Here is a 21376-nt window from a genome sequence, read left to right as displayed (position 1 = left end):
TATACATTTATATATTTTTATAATGAATAAATCAAATGTAGACAAGTTTACAGTGAACTAGCACTAAGCAGTTTACTATTTGTATGTACAAATAATAAACTTTCAAAGTTTGTGAATCAGAGGAGAGAAGGTAACAAAACAATTTTACCTCTATAATTGAGAAGCATAAATGGGCTGCAGCCTCGGCATTCTGAACACCTTCTACTGCTTTACTGCATATTATTCTTACTAATTCCATTAGCTGTCTTGATGTTAAGGAATTAGGATCTAGAAATGAAATCATCAACTTTACATGAACTCTAATCCAAATAATTAATGAACTGCTCTGAAAAGTTTAAATAAATGCAAGAATTATTATTTTTTATATATGTGCATGGAATTAGTGTACAACCACCACTGCTGCAATGTGTGTTATTAACTCTCTATCATTCATATCCCCAAATGTAGCAGACACTTATGCAGTATCTTATTATTAGTAGCAGTGGCATATGATCCAAAAAACCAAGCTTATAAAGCATTAGCAAAAAAACCCCTCCCACATCACCTGTCCATCCCTATCAATAATTTTTCTAGTTCTTCCTTGAACTTAATTCAAAGCCCACTTCCACAACAACAATTTGTTTCAACAATCACGCACTGGTTGAAGGCACACGTCTATCCGGCAACCACCCTTCAACTTGAATTTATGTCCCATCATCATCATGGGTGTATAGTCTGAGCAAGATGAATGCCGTCAGAATTCAGCTTGCTCAATCCATTCAAAGCTTTAAACACCTCAGTCAGATCACTTTGCAGGTGCCTAGTCTCTGGATGCTGCTATTTGCAGAACTGAAGCCTTTCTTGGTAAGAGCACCCCTTTGTTCTCTTCACCAATCTCATTGCCCTTCTCTGTACCCAGTCCATTAGATCTACATCTTTCCTAAAATGTGTGAAATAGGGCTCCAGACCTGTATGTAGTACTCAAGATGTGGCTTAACCATTGCCTTATACAATGGGATAATCACTTCCTTATCCCTGCTAGCAAAATGCCTCTACTAATGCTAATGCTAACAAAGGCAGCTTTTTATAGGGTACATTAAGGACTGAATGCAAAAGTCCTATTACATCAAATTAGGGTTAATTGAAACCTGTAAAGGTTTTTTTTTAACCCTAGTTTGAAAAGGTTTTCTTTGCAGTCAATTCCACAATTTTGCAGTTCTGGAATTGCAAAACCCAAAGTAGAAATACAAAGAAACTTTGGTTATCCACAGATAGTAATAGAGGCATGTGATGCAAGAAAGCAAGCGTATTGTAGCTTATGTAGCATCAGCCAAAAATAAAAAAAAAATTCACACATCCATTACCTCTAAAAATTTGTCTGGTTCCTCCTTGAACAAATTTCCACATATCTATTCTACAAATGTCTTTCCTCAATTTGAATTTATGCCCCCTCAGGTTTGTAATCTGAGTAAACGTAACAATCCAATCAGAATTCAGCATGCTCAACCCATTCAAGGCCTTATACACCTCAATCAGATCACCTTGCAGGTGCATAGTCTCCAGCTGCTGCAATTTGCAGAACTTAAGCTTTTCTTGGTAGGACCCTTTCGTTTCCCTCACCAATCTTGTTGCCCTTCTCGGTACATGCTCAGCAACTATACATCCTTCCTAAAATGAGGCCTCCAGACCTGTACACAGTACTCAAGGCATGGCCTGACCATTGCTTATACAAAGGGATAATCACTTCCTTTTCCCTACTAGCAAAATTCCTGTTTATCATTGACTGCATATCTTAATACCCCATGACTTGCTCTGGTAGCCTGTCCGCATTGCTCAGAAAGCTTCATATCTGACTGCACAATTACTCCCAGGTCTTTTTCATTTTCTACCACCCTAAGCGTAGTACCACACAGTTGGTACATTTCTCTGGGGTTACTTCTACCCATGTGCGGTACTTTGCATTTGTTAATGTTAAACCTCTCAGCCCACTGCCATTAGCAACCCTGCCAACCTTTCTATCATCTTCAAACTTTGACATTTAGCCTGATATACCTTCATCAATATCGTTGATAAATATACAAAACAACAGTGGGCCTAACACCAAACCCTGGGAGAATCCACTAATAACATTAGTCCACGAAGAGCAGTGTCCATTGATTACCACTCTCTGTCTTCTCCCACTCAACCACCCTTTTATCCATTGTAGAAACTTACCCTTAAAACCATACTGCTCCAATTTGTTCAATAGAATTCTCCATGTGCAACAGTGTCAAAAGCTTTCCTGAAATCCAAGTATATGATATCAAAATTATTTTTTGCATCCAGTTCCTTTGTAACCACATCATAGTATACAATCAAATTTGTCAGACAAGACCCTTAACAAACCCATGCTGAAAGTTATAAAAGTTAACTTGAAATAAGCATTTGAAAGAATGACTATAGCTGAAAGTAAACATGGACTGGCTTCAGAAATGTTTGCAACTTCTTAGCAAACAAAGATGCCAATTATAAAATTATCACTTGAAAATATGTTCAAATAAACTTCAAAAATCAGGATGCAAAATGAGCTCAAATGTTCATTTCTTGCACTCCAAGCTTCCCAAGGGGGGAAAAAAAAAATCTTCATTCAGTGAGAGCAATTTCCACCAAGATATAAAGGATACAGAAAAGGGAAGATGGAATGTAAACATGATGGCAGATTACTGTTCCTTGAAAATGGCAGTCTTGCATAATGCATAAAAAAATAAAATATAAAACTTGAGGCCAACAAACAATTTATTCTAATAAATCTGGCAAATTTCAATAAATGTTAACTTTTTTATTAGTTTTTAAATTTATTATCAGAAAAGTACATAAATTGTTATTTCAATAAATTAAATTACATGTATGAAATAAGGAAAAATGCTTCCTTATTTTGTAAATAAGGAAACATTTTTCCTCCAATTTATGGAAAATACTGATGTGATACCAAAAAAAAAAAAAAAAAAAAAAGAAACAACAAAGAATTTAATTTTGAAATCAGATTAGCAAACTTTTAGAGAATATAACAAATTAGAATATAAACTCCATTCTACAAGTTTTAATCTGCAAAGTCTATGCAATCCACAAGTTTTTTTTGTTAAATTTTAAGCTAGGTTATCACATTTTTATTTCTTTTTCATATCAGCCATGGATTTTGGGGCAATTTCAATTGCACTCTTATTAAAATGTGAGGAAAGATGTATTTTTCAGGATATAGTTGCACAAATATTTGGTCACAAACCTAACTATACTCACTATGCAATAGTTAGAAGGTCAACCCCTACCTGTCTTCATGCACTAACAAAAAAAATCCTGACTTCCCGGAATACTGATAATTATCAGCATGAACACATTGTAATATTCTTCACACTGTTTTCCTTGACATAAGGTAGAGTTTGGTTCTATATAAATAGCACTTCTGTTCCTAGAGGATTAATGGTTTCCCTGGGAAATTTTTGGAAGCAGTTAAGAACCTGCTTAAGTGATTTCTGGCTTTTATAAAACAGATGAGAACCATATAAGCAAACCTAAAGGTGACATCTCACGGGGGGGGGGGGGGGGGTCCCTCTCAGATCTACTTTTTTCACAGTCATATTTGTGCCACTCATGAATGCATGTTCTTCTGCTTTTCTTGCATAATCTGGTTATAACCAGATATATGATTAATTCAAGGCCCCCCGTTAGCCGAGTGGTCAGGAGCAGGAGTGCAGTAGCACACAATCTTTGAGTAGACCGGGGTTCAAGCCCCTTACTGCTAAATATGGTCAATCTGCCAACCCACACTGGACCAGCATGGCAGATTATGGTCCATTCCCTCAGCATGCATTGTTGAGGAGGCTTCCATCCTGCAGTGGGTTGATAATGGCTGCAGTTTACCTTTGTTTGTTTTTTTATATGATTAATTCACAAAACATTTGGGAAGACCACTAGATCTAACAACATTGTCACTCTAAACTCATACCTGGACAAATTCAGCCAGAATACCTCTTTTGGATTCCCTATTAATCTGGATAAATCCAGCTACACAATTTTCTCCCCCAACAGGATGCAGATAATGTTTCACCTTATTTCTGTTTTTTGCAAGGTTCTTTTTGGTTGCTTACAAATATTTAAAATTCCTGAGAGTGATACTTGACTCCAGTCAATCATACAAGTACATCCAATATCATCATTTTAAATGGCTAAAAGTTTTTTAGGTCTAAAACAGGACCTGTGTGATATACAACACATAACAAAAGGTTAATCATCAAATTCATTTATTCTTTTACTTAGTGCTCCATTATGCAACTGAAATCTGGTTGACTCAAAGGATCTGTAAAGAAAATTTCAGGATTAGTGCTCTGAAGATTCATCTTCAGAACCCAGAACTCTGGATAAATTGAGTCTTACTGTCTTTATACAACTTTGAAATAAACTCTTTGTTCCACCTCCATTACAAACTTTCTGCACACAAAGCAAATGTACTGAAACTGAGGACCTCTCTTAATCTATGCTCAGTACAACAGGACTATATCAACATCTGAGATATAGTTGTGTGGCAGATTCCAGCAAGGTTAGAGAGTAGTACTTGTGGCATCTTCAGTAAGAAGAAGTATATTTCTATTTATTTTAAATTCCATGCCATTCTCCATGCCAGTTTCACCATTTTTTGGGTGCTCATTGGTGGGGAAGTAAACACTATGAGTAAAATGGTCCAACAACCCAGTGATTAGAAATATGCATAACATGAGATGCATGATGGCACAGAAGGTTTGAAAACACAACGCATACAAAATTATGCATTACATAATTATGTATTGTAGATATTTATCATTTGAAGCACAAACTTTTCCTCACTGAAGTTGGGTATATATCGCATCACAATTATTTGGCAACAAAGATCAAACAACTTCACAAGTACTAGAAGTATCATGAAATTGAAATCTGGTCAGCTACAACTAAAATTCTAGGATTAGTGTTCTGTAGGTGCATCTTCAGAATCCAGAACTCTCAGTGAATTGATGGCCTCTGCACTCTCAATTATAAATAGATTTCACTTGCTGTTGCCCTAACCCTTAAAATGTCCCTGAGAGGAAGTCAAAGTTACACCACAATCAAATACAAAATTTTTTCATGGGAAATATGCAGTCAGTGAAGAAGACCAAAAAGATCCCTATGCATCTGCCAATAGCACAGCTACACAATTTTCACCACCACAATTCTCTTCACCACAGCTACAAATAATAAATCATGCTAGTATTAACTTTCAAATATTTTTGCACAAAATTTAGATAACATAAAAAAAAAAAAAAAACCCAGTTCTTTTTTAAATGATCTTGAATCTTTATTTTCACACATTAATAAAATATAATCTGAGAATACCTGTTATGCAAGCAACTAACTAGCAAGAATTGGGAAACACTTCCTTCCTCAATTACACACAAATTTTCCCACAAGAAAGTATTTTGTATTTTTTGAATGGCCTCACACTTAAAGCTGAAGAAGTAAAAATTCATTCTTAATCCCTCTACAGTACTAACAATTGTAGCAGCTTCCAAGATTGATACCATCCTTACTGAAATCAAGGTATGAAGCATCTGATTCATAATAACTGCAATGCAAATACACCAACTGTATAACTGAAACTTTATTAAAATAGAAATAATATTAGACTGGATTAAATTAAAATGATAAAATAAAATACACTGATTGTACAATAAAAGCAGTAAATAATAAAATATAAAGAATAGCAAATTACACTATACGGAATAAAAATGATAAAAACAACCATAGCTTTCAGAGGCGATAAAGGAGGAAGAGTCCTCTGAAAGCTAAGGTTGTTTTTATCACTTTTATTCCCTATAGTGTAATTGCTATTCTTTATATTTTATTATTTTACTGCTTTTATTTTATCATTTTAATTTGATCCGGTCTAATATTATTTCTATTTTAATAAAGTTTCAGTTACACAGCTGGTGTATTACATTGCAGTTATTATGAATCAGAACTTTCCTAACCCCAGAGGCCTATTTGAAGAATATGAAGCATCTGCTTTAGACACAAAGAAATTGTAATTCTGCAACCACATTAATAGCAGAAATTGATTGTCTTTTGTTGTGACATGTTGGAATTTGTTTTATTAATTCAAATAAAATTAACATGAATTAAAATTAGGAATTGCCTTGAAAGTTTTTTTGGGGGAAAACAAAAAAATCTATTCTTTGATAATTATGTTCATCACCCAAATCTGTTATACCCAATACAGGGATACAAGCCACTATGATAGTCTAATCAATCCTCCTGGGATATCAGCTTCCAATTCACTATTTTCCTCCATGGCATCCTATTCCCTGTTACTTCCTACTTTACTTATTCTATTGTTTATTTCCATGTATAATCTTTCCAATTTCATTAATGAATTTGGAAGGAAGCTAAATTAATTTATAATTACCATTTAGCTACAGCTCTTGCCCTCTATTTTATTATTATTTCTTCTATTTGTTGTCTCTTTATGCTTGACTGCACAAATGTATGTACTATATTCAGAGTGAACCTTCAAGAACTTTGCCAAACAACTCTAGTGAACATGTGTGTATATGTGCGTGTGTGTAGAAGTTTCAACGTAAGAGCCGAAGGCATTGTTCAAAAAAACACATAACACTCACTCTGTATTAAAATTAAATGAATACTTCATTTTAAAATACACAAATTACATATACTGGGAATAAATTATTACAGTTCATACTTTTTGTCATTCTGAGAAGGATAGCTGCAATAGCTTCTAGATGGCACATAGACTTATAAGTTGATTTTAATATACACAAAGTTCTCAGTATGTTTAATTTGTGTACTTTAATGTTATTTTTTAATTTCAAGGCAAAATCACTGATATGTATTGCTTATGATTAAGTAGAAGTTGAAATGGATTTTATTAAAAAAGATCGGTGACTAGATACAGCTTGCATAATTCTTAGGTAGACAAATTATGATTGAAATAGAATTCATTATTGCAAATAATTCAATTTAAAATAAAACTATTTAATTTGTCTAAATTAAAAATTATAATGGTGCTTGTTTGTTATTTGGTTTTTAGGAGCATTAGCAACTAAGGCCATATTGCTCCGGGAATATGCGGTGGTCATTCCCTGACCTTTCCGCATCCTCCGTATTTGGTGGTGACGGGATCGAACCCCAGTCTAATCAAGAAGCGTGTGTTACACACTGCTGCTCCTTCCCACCTGGCTACGGAGGCGCCCATAATGGTGCAAGTGATTAGCAACAACTAGTATATACCAATAGATCCATATCCCAATGGAAAAGATTTAAATAGAGAGAGAGAATTTGCATTCATAAAAATTTATCCCATATTATACAATTATCAGTAAATTTAATTTTCCATTTGATTAAATTATTTTAACCTATACAAAAGATAAAACAAATTACCATGCAAAGCTCTTTTCAGGAGGCCTTGATATTCTGGTGGAAAACTATTTCGATCAAATCCTGCTCCAGCTACTTCCATTACATCGGCTCCACCGAAGCTCTTGGAACGCTTTAGGGCACTCTTCAAGTCGACAGCAGACTTACTGGACGCAATCTGGAAGTGCACCTTGCTGCCATTTTTGTAGCCGGTCTCTGAAGAGGTGGAGATAAGGTTCAGAGTGTGACAGTCATTGATAGCATTTAGTCCATTCTCTCCTGCTGCTGATGAGAAGTGCTTCGTATTGTAGTTTGCAAAATCACCAGACATCCGAACACCTGATGGATAAGTAGGGATCACAGACTACAAAGACAGTGTGACTAGGTTGCCACCCATACAAACAAGGGCAATTTGCAAAAGCAAGGCAACCAGTCTATATTCTTCATATTATGGAATGTAACTCAGATAATAATAGGTCAGAATATACATGAAAATCTGAAATTCCTCTTTCACTACCATTTTTGATATGATACAAAAGAAAATGTCCAAATAAATATAAAGGCAATTAAAAATATTGGTGCTATCTTGAACACTGTCACCACATAAAAACAGTTTGCAAAAATTGTCTATCCAGTCAATGTATATTTAATGAAAATCCAAAACATAAAAAAATAAAAATCTGAAGTGAAAAGAGGCTGAGAAGATCCAAAAATCTTGTAAAAACATAGAAGATTTTGCTTTGTCAAAAATTGTTTGCATAAGGATGGAAAGTAAAAAAAAATGTAAACTACTATACTTTTGACATTTCTGATATGAATCCATTTTATATCCAAACTGATTCTTTTAATTATCATTTTAATCATCACTAGATGTGATGGCTAAAATTTACTATTATTATATGTTACTTAAACCTATTTTGCTACGTTAATGCAAGCCTTTGATTTATTTTTAAATATTAAGTTTAAAGAAACTAAACAATGGGCATTAATCACTGAATTAATTCTGAGGTTGCCAATTCTTAAACTAGATAACAGTTCTATTTACACTACTCTCCAAAAAGTATCTGGACAACCCTGTTTTCATAGTTAATCAAGTGAACTCAGACTGGTATATAAGGAAGGCATATTAGCCACACAAGTTAGTTGTTCTGGTCATGGCACATAGAGCCAAGCTGACTGATTTTGAGAGGGATGTTGCCAGGTATCATGTTACTGGATTGTCAATTTGTGCAATTGCTGACAGCTTACACCATCCAAAGTCAATTGCTGGTGATGTTATCATGAAATCGAAGCAGGATGTTACAACCACTGTCCAGAACACAAGCTCACAACATAGAAGCTCACTCAATGTTACCAGAGGGTCTCAGAAGGATAGTATGCCAATCTCATCAGACATCCATGCAAAACATCAACTAGGAGTTTAAGGTACCAACAGGAGTTTGTGGTCTGTATGAACATACTGCATATAGAGCTCTACAACCTCGGGTTTCACGGAAAAGGAAAATAAGTTGAAAATCAGCACTGAAATCAACAGTCTTGTGATGCATGATGCAATGAACACCATGTACCATTAACTGGTTTACAGAGTAATCAAAATCAGTTCTACAGAGTAAAAAACCTTGCTACACCCAATTTTAATCAGGTGGGCAGGTATGGAGGATATCTGGAGAATGTCTGCTGCCAAAGTGCACTATGCTAATAATGAAGTTCAGAGGAGATGAGGTTATGGTGTGGTGCTGTTTCACATGGTTTGAACCTTTGGTGGTTTTGTGAGAAATCATGAATATTGATGCCTGCCTTAACATTTTGGACAATTTCCATGCTTTCTATGATGTGGCAGTACTTTGGTATAGGCCATGTACCAAAGGACTACTTTAATGTATTAAAGCAGTCCGTGATATAAGGATTTACTTACAAAAAGTTAAATTATCATTATAATAATAACAGTGTACATGATAATTCAATAGACAACTTCTCATTGTCATTAAACAAACTTGCTTTTGTAGAAGTCACTAAAAACTAAAATCTCTTTTCAACAGGATAATGCCCCATGCCATACTTTCTGTGCTGTTCAAGAACATTCATAAACACAAATGTATAGAAGCAGGGGCATTCCTAGGGTATGTGGCACCCAGTGTGACAATTGCAATTTGGCACCTCAGTACCAATTGAAATTTGGCTCCCCCCTTTAAAATTTTCCTTATATGTGTATGTAAGTTTCAGGAGCCCCTTGAACGTTGGCACCCAGGTGCAGTGCACCCCTTTCACCCTCAGGACGGCCCATCCCTGTATAAAAGTTGAAAAGGCTGGTGCTCGGTCTCAATTTGAACTGTACAGATTGAATTGGAATGCTGGGCAAGGGCCACACCAATACATCTCACATGGGTAACTCAACTGGTTACTGTCCTGCAGGAGGCCTATACTTGTCTATCATTTGTTGATGGAAAGCCTACTCAAGAGGGTGAAGTGAATCATAGGTGCCAAAGGGGGGGAGTTTCAATACACTACTGAAGTAAGTGACAGTAACCTCAACATAAAAGTGACTAATGTGTCCAGATACCCTTTTGGAAGCAGTGTATAATACAACATATGTATATATGAAATGACTAAAATTTACTATTTTATTTTAAAAATCAAATCCTCGATGTAAGGATTTACAAAAAGTTAAATTATTCTGATAATAACAGTGTACATAATAATTCAATGAAGAAATCCTCATTGATCACTAAATAAACCTGTTTTTGTAGAAGCCACTAAAAACTAAAATCTCCACGTAGCATTTCATGAGATCACACCACAAATATATGAAAATGCATGATCCATTTTGCAATACAAAATGGTGAGTTATAAAAAAACACCAGGAAAGTTTAGCTGAATATGATGAAACAGAATTAGAGAGCCAAGCATGATGTATTGCATATCTGAACACATTGACTGCAATTACTGATAACCACTGTGCATATCTGAACACACTGACTGCAATTACTGAAACCACTTCTAAAACTCTAATTTGATTGCATGTTGAAGTGAATGAGACAAGGCCTGAAGTGAGATAATTTGTTAAGTTGCTTAAAACTTGGAAAAAGTGTTGGAATGGTTTGTAAATTTCTTTAATAAGCTCCAAGGCTGTGAAATGGCAGATAGATGGTTTAATGTACCCTGAAAGGAAGCAAGGTGTTAACCCAGCAATTTCAACTTCAAGAATTAAAGTGGAGTAAACTGTGTATCTAAAGGAACTGAAACTTTGACAAGTTATCATATTTTTGACAACGAAAAGTAATAACTTTAAGTAATTCATGAGAGAAGGAAAAAGTTCATCTTTACATCTTGATGTTTTGGGAAAGATAATTCAAATGGAGAGAGTCCCCTTTTCATCATCATCATCAAAAACAGTCAACAAACCTATAGTCTCTTATAAGGTTGGGATGAAAGAAAGCTTATTAACATTATATTTGAATTTCTGAAAGAATTCATATGGTTGCAAAGAGCAGAAGTACAGGGGATAATGAAAGGTGGAGGAAAGAGTTGGTAGAATCTGCACTCAAGACAGAAAGCATGTCAACTGACTATGATACATCTAATATATTCAGAAAATTGGAATTTTAGGCAACAGATTAGAAGAAAAATGCCTAGAGAACATGCAAAAAACAGAAACTGAATATCTATTAGAAAGGAGTAAAATTAATCAGTAAGACTAATTCTCAGTCACTAAGAATACTCTTTTACAAATGTAAGGCTTTGCAGGGAACACCAACAGTGGCAAAACTTATATGCTACCAGATTCACTACTAGGGGTGCTTTGAAAAAAGGGGATAGAATCTAGCTATATCTCTAGATATTACATCACTACATGAAGCTAGAAGAATTTATAAAAGGTTAAGAATTATTCAGGGTGGAATAACAAGGGAACAGAGAGTCTGACTAAAAGGAGCAGATGAACTAAAGAAAATTTCTACATCAACTAGAAAAAAAAAAAAAAAAATTCTACATAATGACACAATTTAATTGGAACAAAAATCCTTGATATGAGCAAGATGATGTCACTGAACCTTCCAAATACTGAAAATTCAGAAGAATGTTAGACATTAAATTTCTCAGGAAACTATTTCAATGGGTGTAGGAATTAATGGCTCACATAACAGTATTAAGTATAGCTTGTTGTGTACTGTACAGGCATATATACAGTACATAAGACCTTTACATTACACCAAAGAAAATTTGTGCTTAAGTAAAGACTTACAACAGTATTCTTCAATATATGAGGTGTGGCTAAACATTCACACTAATTTTAGTGAATGACTACAAGGTGATGGGTATGTCACTTGTGAAATTGTGTTCTAGTAAGAAAAATCTGCGAGTTGAACAATTTGGATGTAAAGAAAAATTGGTTAAAAAAAGAAAAAGACAGGTAGATGTCAATGGTAATGCACATATTTGTGGACTGATGTATGTTCAGAGAGAGAGAGAGAGAGATCTGACTGATTCAGACTGCTAACTTTTCACTTAATTGCCAAAGAGTTAAATTTAGCTTAAAGAAACAGTCAGTTATTCTGATGGAACACTTGAATTTGAGAAAAGCTTCCATGAAGACAGTTCCATGTATTTCGAGTTGAGAGAAAAAACAGTGAAGAACTGAAAATTTTTCTTGGGGGGGGGGGGGGAAGACTACAGAGCTTAATCATCCATCTTATTTATCTGATCTGGCCACCTGCAATGTATTCCTCAAAACTTGCTCAATGGAAATAATTTATAGCAATGATAACATTAAAGGGAATGTGACTGATGTCCTAAAGAGTATTTCAAAAGAAAAAAAGCTACAGAAATGTTTTCAATCAGTGGGTGCAGCAAATGGGATGCTAAAATAAAGGCAACACATCTTACTTAGTGTGAAAAACTCTGATGCTGTAGGATCATAGCATACATCAGTTTGTCAGCGGCTTTTTTTTTTTTTTTTTTTGGGTTTGTCCCAAAGCATGAAGATTCCTTGCTATGGAACTAGTTTAAAGAGCCACCACTGCTCAAAATGTAAATCTTCATCAGGGAGCTCCTGTGTAAAAGAGGAATCCAAAAATATTCTCTTTACATTACAGCTATTCAATGATGTCCATTTGAGGAAATGAGCATCAATTGTGACCATCTGGCTCCTGTTAATTTCTTATTTTGACATATAGAGAAGAAACCTTTGTATGTGTGTTATTTCTCAAATGATACTGACATGCAACATGTTCTGACTGGATAACCTGAAGACTGAATTTCTTTTTTTTCTTTTCCCAACTTGAGAAATGAAATGGCATAAATGAATTTTGCTACATAAAAGTTACTCAGTATGCTAAACTCCAAGACTAAAAATGATTCTGTTACATTAAAACAATAACTGTTTTAAAATTAAGCTTATTTTCTTTAGATGAAGTTGAGCCTTATTCGAAGTGGAATAAGCATAAACGTGGAAATGAGTTAAGCAGATAGAATTACTTAAAAAAAAAGTGTTGTATATTTTTTCATTCATATTTCATATTCAAGCAGGTAGCTTTCCTAAGTGTCCCTTATTTTTTTCACTTAATATCAATGATTATGTATGTACAATTAAACTCATAATGCATGTGGTTTCATAAATTTCTCTCTTTCTTGATTTAATGTATTTGTGGAATCAAATGATTTGTTTTTCAGGATAAAATGCCTTGTCTATACTCTATAACAGTGATTCTCAAACTTTTTTCACAGAGAAACTGCTAAAATAGTTTTTCATCTTCTGAGGAACACCTACCTATGAAAATGTTTAAAAGTGATATTTTGAGGGTTGGAATTTTTTTCAGAAATCATGACAATGTGTTGTGAAACCCTAGTTAAGAAATACGGCTATCTAATTAAACATATACAAGAAAACTTGTTTTGCAACATTTATAGACTAACATTTTAAGTTAAGCTAAGGTTTAATAGAAGGGTTATATATACTATATTCTCTTAACTGCAAGACACCTTCAAAAAAATGCCCATGAGTTGAGCCTTAAATGATTCAGTGTTTTTACTCCTTCATTCTGGTGATTTTTTTTTTTTTTTTTTTTTTTTATGAAAACCCAAAACACGAGAGGTATTAGAACCTATAGTACTTAGTACCATGCTTGGGTTGGAGGTTGAGAAGACGAGAGAAGATATTTGTTGCCATTAGACTTGAACTTCTGCAGACTGTAATTTTCAGGAAAGCCATATGAAGGCAAGGTTGTTCCAGAAAACAGCAGTTGAATGAATAAAATGAGGAAGATGAAAAGTTGGTTCTGTGAGTTTGAAGTTTGACAGTAAATGGATGTTGTCTGGTGGCAGCACGTGTTCGGACTGTTTTGAAAGAGAGAGCGGGAATTATAGAAGCCAATTCAGAAGAACAGTGCCCATGGTTAGTTAGTTAGTTATTTGGTTTTTAGGAGTATTAGCAACTAAGGCCATATTGCTCCGGGAATATGCAGTGCCCTGACCTTTCCACATACTCCGTATTTGGTGGTGACGGGCTCGAACCCCGGTCTAATCAAGAAGCGTGTGCTACGCACTGCTGCTCCTTCCCACCTAACTACGGAGGTGCCAGTGCCCATGGAAGTATCTCTCTCTCTAGAGATACTTCCAGGTGCCAGTGCCCATGGAAGTATCTCTAGAAAAGGCATGCAGCAGAAACAGTATGTCTATGAGACAGAGAGTGGAGAGACTCTGTTAGAGATGAGTCATTAATTAATCTAACTGCCCTCTTCTGAATGGAATCTACAAGCCTGAGAGAGATTTTGAGGGCACCACCCCAGATGTGGGAACAATATTCCATAGAGTGAACAAATGTTTGGAAGAAAAGTAATGGTGAGGGCGAAAGAGAAAACCAAGTTTTTTAGATGCAGAGGAAGCAATATTTGTAATGTGCTTGTGCCAAGAGAGATTAGAAATCAGGGTAATGCCCAAAACAGATATATCAACTTGCCTGGAAATCAGAGTGTCACCAAAGATAAGCATAGGAGCAGAAGAATCCTTTTTGCGAGATATAAGACAAAACTGAGTTTTAGAAGGATTGAAATCAACTAAGTTGTCTTTGCTCCACTGGAGAATTACCTGGAGATTGGCATTTGAGGAATTCATAGCGTATATTTGAGAAGTTGAAGCTGATTGAGCAGGGCAAGGTTTCTAAAAATGAAAAGTGGAATGCAATGTGCTGTCATCAGCAAAGCTATGGATAGAATTTCCAGTCAATGGAAGAAGGTCATTAATATAGAAGAGGAAAAGAGTGGGGGAAAGAACTGAACCTTGGGGGACACCAGCATTAGTGGAGAACTTAGAAGACAGAGAGCCATCTACCATCACCCTCAGTGAGCGATCAGAGAGAAAACTGGATAACCAATTACAAAAAACAGTTGGTAAACCATAAGATGGAAACTTGTTTAGAAGACTTATGCCAAACACGATCGAAAGCCTGAGATGTCTAGAGCAACTGCTTGTGTTTCACCGAACCTTTCCATTGAATTTGTTCATAAATGGGTAACATAAGCCAGAATATCACCAGTGGATCGACATAATTGCAATGGGACAATAATTGGATGGGAGGAATTTGTCACCCTTTTTAGGAACTGGTTGGATATAAGCAAATTTCCAAAGGGAGGAAAAACACCTTTGGAATAAGAAAGTGAAAAAAGGCAGCAAAGAACAGGAGTAAGTTCGAGAGTACAGGTTTTGAGAACAAGCAGAGAAATACCATCAGGACCTGGAGCTTTCTTAACATCAAGATTTGTCAAGATCCTTTTGACATACTTTTGACGGAAGACCACAGGAGGCATTGAATGGAGCATGTTGGGAATGGTGGTAGGTGTTTTACCAAGATCATTAATACATGAGTTGGGAAAAAAATGGGATGCTAGCAGGTCAGCTTTATCCTTGGCCGAAGTGACAACAGAACCATCTGGTTTTGATAGAGGTGGAAGAAGAGATGGGCAAAAGTTGCGGCCAATAGCTTTGGCAAGAGACCAGAATGCTCAACTACCATTAGGGCAAGAAACAAGTTTTCTACTCGTAGCCTGTTCACAATCTAGTTTGGACTGATTAATAACTGCTTTACAATTGTTGCGAGCTTTGGTGTAGGCAGAAAATGAAATTGAAGAATTGGAAACAAGCCAATTACGATATGCAACATTCTTCTCCTGAACGGCCTTAGCACATTTATTGGAAAACCAAGGTTTAGATAAAGGACAAGATTTTAAAGTGGAGTGTGGGATAAAGGATTTGATTCCTACAAGGGTAATTTCACTGACACGATCTGAGCAAACGTTGACATCAGAAGTTTTGAAACAGTAGTCCGACCAAGAAAAAGAAGAAAATAAATCTTACAGGTCATACCATTTTGCATTCTTGTAATGCCAAACAACACGAGGTTGGGAATTGCCATGAGATAAAGGCTCCATTGGAGAAGAGAGAGAGAATCACCAAGTTGTGATTTGAGGTGCCTAAAGGACCACTCACTTCAACCATGTTCTTAGACGGGTTGTTTGTGAGAAAAAGATCAAGTGTGTTGGCTGTATGGTTAGGATTGTCCAGTATTGTCCAGTGTAGGTAAATGAACAATCTGTGCAAGGTCATTAGTAATTGCAAAAGCCTCAGCATCTTGACCAGCTGGGTCGGTGTGACTAGAAAACGGAAGCCAGCTGGAGTTGTGAACATTAAAATCACCAAGGAAAATTACCTCACTGTTAGGAAAGTTGTACTGGAGAAAGTCGAGTTGTAAAGAGAGGAATCAAAGAGCTCCAAGTGATTAGTGGAGTTGGGAGAACGGTAGAGACAACAGATGAATTTGACACAACAAAGTAGTGAGATTTTAAGCCAGAGAAGATCAAAAAGAGGAGATTCCAAATTACCAAGTCTCTGACAGGGAATATAGGAATGGATATATGCACAAGTACCACCTTTGAGGTGAAAGGAATCATACAGCGAATAGTTTGGGTAACTGAGATGAGCAGTAGTTGAATCAACCGATAACTGAGATTCTGTCAGAAAAAGTACATGGGGACAGAATGCAAGTGGAAATGGACATCGTTGAGATTAGAATTGAGACCATGTATATTTGTGAAATGAACTAGGAAGTGTTTGGGAGGTTTAGATCTTTTTGCAGATAAGCTTACTCTATTAGTTTGACAATTCACGGTGTATTCAATAGTAAGAAAAAGTGGTGGGGGGGCGACATGCTGTATGACCCAGATCCTTGACATAATGTGGCCTCGACAATGCTCCCCGCATACACACTACTCAGACTCCCTCCAGTCACTATCTGGCAGAGTAGAGGTAGCAAGATTATACACTAGCTGATCCAGAAGCCTCCTAAAGAGTTACCAATAGGTTTGGTCCGGTGTACTAACTAGTGGCCGACCTGCGTACACCGTTTTAGAACTGTACCCTCAAATGTAAGGAAGATTGGATCTCGCCATGATGTTAATCATAACCTCAAAAGTCATCAGTCATACTGCATGTTGGAAGAGATGGGGTAGGGTTGACTGGAACTTAGCTCTGGAGACTAAACATGGGTTCCACCACTTCAAGCCTCCGATAAGCAAAGTGGTGGTATTCCACCGGTTGATGAGAGTCATCTACCACCTATATTCTAGTATCTAGCTATGAAGAAAAAAGTAACTCATCTTTGAGCACCCGTGTAAATAATCAGAAAAGCCAAATTGATGTTTGTACAGGAGATTAATGAAGTACTGCAATTCAAGAAGAATCTGTAGATGATAATTATCTATCTTATGAAGAAATTAAGGCCACTAACTTGAGCTAGAAGCATTCAAGTGAAAGCTATACATATTTGAACTCTAAGTTCGAATATGTATAAGTCAAAGCTAAGCACTTCTTAATACTGAAAATTACCTATATAAAGCTCTTACAAAAATATTTTCCAGAAGTTTAGCATTAAACCTGAAAACTAAGATAAAATTATCTAGGCCTATATAGATCAGGCATAATATCATGTGAGACAATTTTTAGAGCATATTAAGTTAAAAACAGCTAGTTTTTAACTTAATATGCCATAAAAACAGTTATTGACTTGCATCAATTTGTCACTTACATCACTAGTGAATTGATACCTACAGACTATGTCATTACTTACAGCAGTTTGGCCCACACTTTATTATATTTCACTAAACAGTGAAATAAAATAAAGTAGAAGATAAAATATAACATCCCTACAGACCAAAGAAGAATAAAATTTTTATATAAGAAAATCATTTAAAAAAATTTTTTTTTTTTTTTTTAGTTTTTCGGAAAAAAACTTATAGCAGTTTGGCCTGCAGTTTTGGCATGACGTTGCCTCTGTTTCTATTCCAGTTTTTGAACACAAAGGAACAGATGTCACCATTAGTCTACTTTCTGACATACTCAAGTGCTAAACATCTGTATACAGTACGTATTTGATGATTTTTTCTCATATTTGATTTATTTCATCCTTAAAAATTACTGCTAATAAGAAAGTCAATGCTCAAGTGATTGATGTTGTAAAAAAGCTTAGCAGGAAGGATATTACATTAAAACTGACAGAGAAATGTAAATTGAAGTAATTAACAGTTACAAAGAGCCCTATTATATACTATATATATGAGTGATAGTAGATTAAATATTATTTGTGTTTATCTTATATCTATAAGAAGTTCTATATCAGACCCTTGGTCAGGAATGTAATCACCTACAATATCACATTTCTGTGGGAGAATCAGTTGAGTTAAAGCACCTGTTCTAGGAATATAACCTGCTGTAAGTCGAAGGACCACCTGCAACTTTTTTTAATGTTAAATAATACAAGTAAAATATCAATACAAACTAGCTTCCTAAGTACATAAGTAAATTATGCATACTAACTTAAACATTTTAAAAATTTTGAATAAAATCTACTTTAGAAATTAAAAATTTTTTCAAGTTTTAAAATTATTTCCATCAAAATTCATATCAAAAATTAAACCTTTCAAAGTTTCATTCAAAGCTGGCTTATACAAAGTGCCACAAGATCTTTATTTCAAGCAAATTTTTAAATGGCTAAATCCGTTCCTCTTACATATGGTGAAGCCAAATGAAATTCAACCAGGATAAACCATATACAGAAACAAAATTAACTTAAAAGAATTATAATCAATAGTTCTAATAACATAGGATCTCATAAAACAGGACAAACAAAAATAACAAAATATTTAAATGCAAAAACCAATTAAAAGAAATAAAACAAAAATAAAACTAATACAAAATAAAATTCTGAACACAGCAAACATTTTTAAATATCTTTATGAAATGGCATAAATGAATTTTACTACATAAAAGTTACTCAGTATGCTAAACTTCAAGACTAAAAATGATTCTGTTACACTAACACAATAACTGTTTTAAAATTAAGTTTATTTTCTTTAGATAAAGTTGATATTTGCAAAAATTTCAGTGGATCACCTCTATATTAATATGGCATTTAGAATTTCATAAAAGGACCATTATCAAATGAAACAGATGGTCAGCAATATTGTAGCCCTCTGATATTGCTCTAAAAATTACACACCCTGAAGAATGTATTTTGGGATCCCTTTTATTTATCATTGAAACACATCTTTTCTACAGCAGCATGACAGAGAGGCAACAAGAGGGAGTAACACTCTTGATCTGATTATCAGCAGTGATTATTCATACATTAAGAATCTGCAGATAAAGGAACCACTAGGTGGCAGTGATCACAGTGTACTGAAGTGGGATTTACTTAAAGATGTATCTACCATCAGGTGTAAATGGAAGGGTTTTTGCTTTCGTAAAGGTGACTACAGTGGACTCAGAGATTTTTTAAGTTCTATTCAGTGGTATCAACTGTTGATGTTACCAACAGTAAATTCTAAATGGGAAGCATTCAAGGAAGTAATTTTGGAAGCTACTAGGCTTTTTGTTCCAACAAAAGAAATACTGTTCTCGGTTTAGGCCAAAATGGATGTCAGATGAACTAATGAGACACGTGGCAGAGAAGAAAAATGCATGGGATGCATATAAATTATCAAGTGACACAGAAGCCTATGGTAGATACAAACTAGTCTATAATCAAGTCACAAAGGAGGTAGGCAAGCGAAGGCAGATCATGAGAAATCTTTGGCACAGGATGCAAAGAAAAACAGCAGACTTCTTTACTTATATAAACTCTAAAAGGAAGGGGATGAATCAGATCGGTCCATTTGATATCAATGGTTTGACTGTAGATGATCATTCTCAGATAGAGGCCAAGCTAAACGAGTATTTTGCATCTACATTCACACATGAGGAGTTATTCAAGAGGAGAGGGCCAGATGTTTATCAAACTCTTAACAGGAAGTTAAATGATTTTGTAACAACTGAGAGAGCAACGTGGAGGAGAAATTGTTGAAGTTAAACACAAGGAAGGCACCTAAGGTAGATGGGATCTATCCAGTTATATTAAAGGAGGTGGCAAAGGAAGTAAGCAAACCCTTAGTCATAATTATGAGAGCAGCCTTGGATTCAGGAGAAATCCCCATGGACTGGAAATCGCAAATGTATCTCCAATTCACAAAGGGGGAATCAAAGGGATGACAAAAGTAATTACAGACCTGTTAGTTTGACTTCTGTTCCAGGTAAAATAATGGAGTCACTGGTTAAAGAAGCATTGCAGGATCATCTAGACAAGACAGCAGAAATAATTCAGACACAGCATGGGTTTGTTAAGGGGAAGTCTTGTCTGACCAATCTGATGATGCTATGACATGGTCACAGAAGAACTTGGATGCAAAAAATAATTTTGATATCATATTATTGAATTTCAGAAAAGCTTTTGATACTGTTGCAACATGGAAGACTACTGTACAAACTGGAGCAGTATGGCATTAATGGCAAGTTCTTACAATGGATAAAAGGATGGTTGCGTGGGAGAAGACAGAGTGGTAATCAATGGATACTGCTCTACGTGGACTAATGTTATCAGGGACACCACTAATTATAACATTAGTGGTGTCCCTCAGGGTTCGGTGTCGGGCCCATTGTTGTTCTGTATATTTATCAATGATATTGATGAAGATATATCAAGCTTAATGTCAAAGTTTGCAGATGATACGAAGGTTGGAAGGATTGTTAATAGCAGTAATGATGGTATGCTGCAGCAACAGGATCTGGAAAAGTTGGGCAGTGGGCTGAAAAGTGGCAACTGAAGTTTAAACATTGACAAATGCAAGGTACTGCATATGGGTAACAGTAACTCCAGAGAAATGTATGAACTGGGTGGTGTTACACTTGGGGTAGTGGAGAATGAAAGAGACTTGGGGGTAATTGTGCAGTCAGATATGAAGTTTTCTGAGCAGTGCAGATAGGCTGCCAGAGTAGGTCATGGGGTCTTGTCAATGATATACAGGAATTTTGTGAGCTGGGATAAGGACGTGATTTTCCTCTTCTATAAGCAATGGTCAGGCCACGTCTTCTCCAAATAGGCCTACAAGGCTGGGACAATTCATATTGAACAATTAGACTTTACACCAGCCGGTATTCAAATAAACAAATTTCAATCCTGCAACTAAAACACTTTATTTACAATAAAATAAAACACAAGTGTATAAAATGAAATGAAATGAAATAAAATATATAGTAGTCTAAAACTGATGTGATTTATAATTTACAATAAAATAAAAAAAATATATAAAATAAAATATGATGATAAAAGCGATAAAAACAGTTAATAAAATACCGTCGGAGACAGCGGTCTCCTTTCTCAACAGCATATTTCTGCTGTGTGGCACATCCTTAAATAGCAGATCTACGGCACTCATCACATGGTTCCTCAGGAATATGGCTGGAATTTCCCATTTATGCACCAGAACTGGAAATGGCTCGGGAGCGCGCTAGCTGAAACCATTCATCTCGCCTAAGAACAACGGTTTCAAAGAGGGGATGTAAGCGTACACCCTTGTCTCTATTAATGGAATTGCTAGCTGCCCCAATACGTAAACTCTCA

General features: G+C 35.4%; 1 protein-coding gene across 2 annotated transcripts in view; it reads right to left on the bottom strand.

Moving 5' to 3' along the window:
• The window catches only part of LOC150076831 (MIF4G domain-containing protein), a 117861-nt gene that overhangs the window by 12468 nt on the left and 84017 nt on the right, over nt 1-21376 (bottom strand). The window contains exons 4-5 of one of the 2 annotated variants that reach the window (XM_090386208.1): nt 7423-7737; nt 149-267 (exon numbers count right to left, since the gene is read on the bottom strand). In XM_090386208.1, the coding sequence (XP_090242334.1) occupies nt 149-267; nt 7423-7737 (434 nt within the window). The remainder of the gene's footprint in view (nt 1-148; nt 268-7422; nt 7738-21376) is intronic. The other variant, XM_090386209.1, reaches the window with a different exon arrangement.

The sequence above is a fragment of the Mastigoproctus giganteus genome, chromosome 12, assembly GCF_048544385.1.
Source record: "Mastigoproctus giganteus isolate SK-2022 chromosome 12, ASM4854438v1, whole genome shotgun sequence".
Lineage (NCBI taxonomy): Eukaryota > Metazoa > Arthropoda > Arachnida > Uropygi > Thelyphonidae > Mastigoproctus > Mastigoproctus giganteus.
Note: the sequence above shows the minus strand (reverse complement) of the source record. Positions and strands in the feature narration are given on the sequence as shown.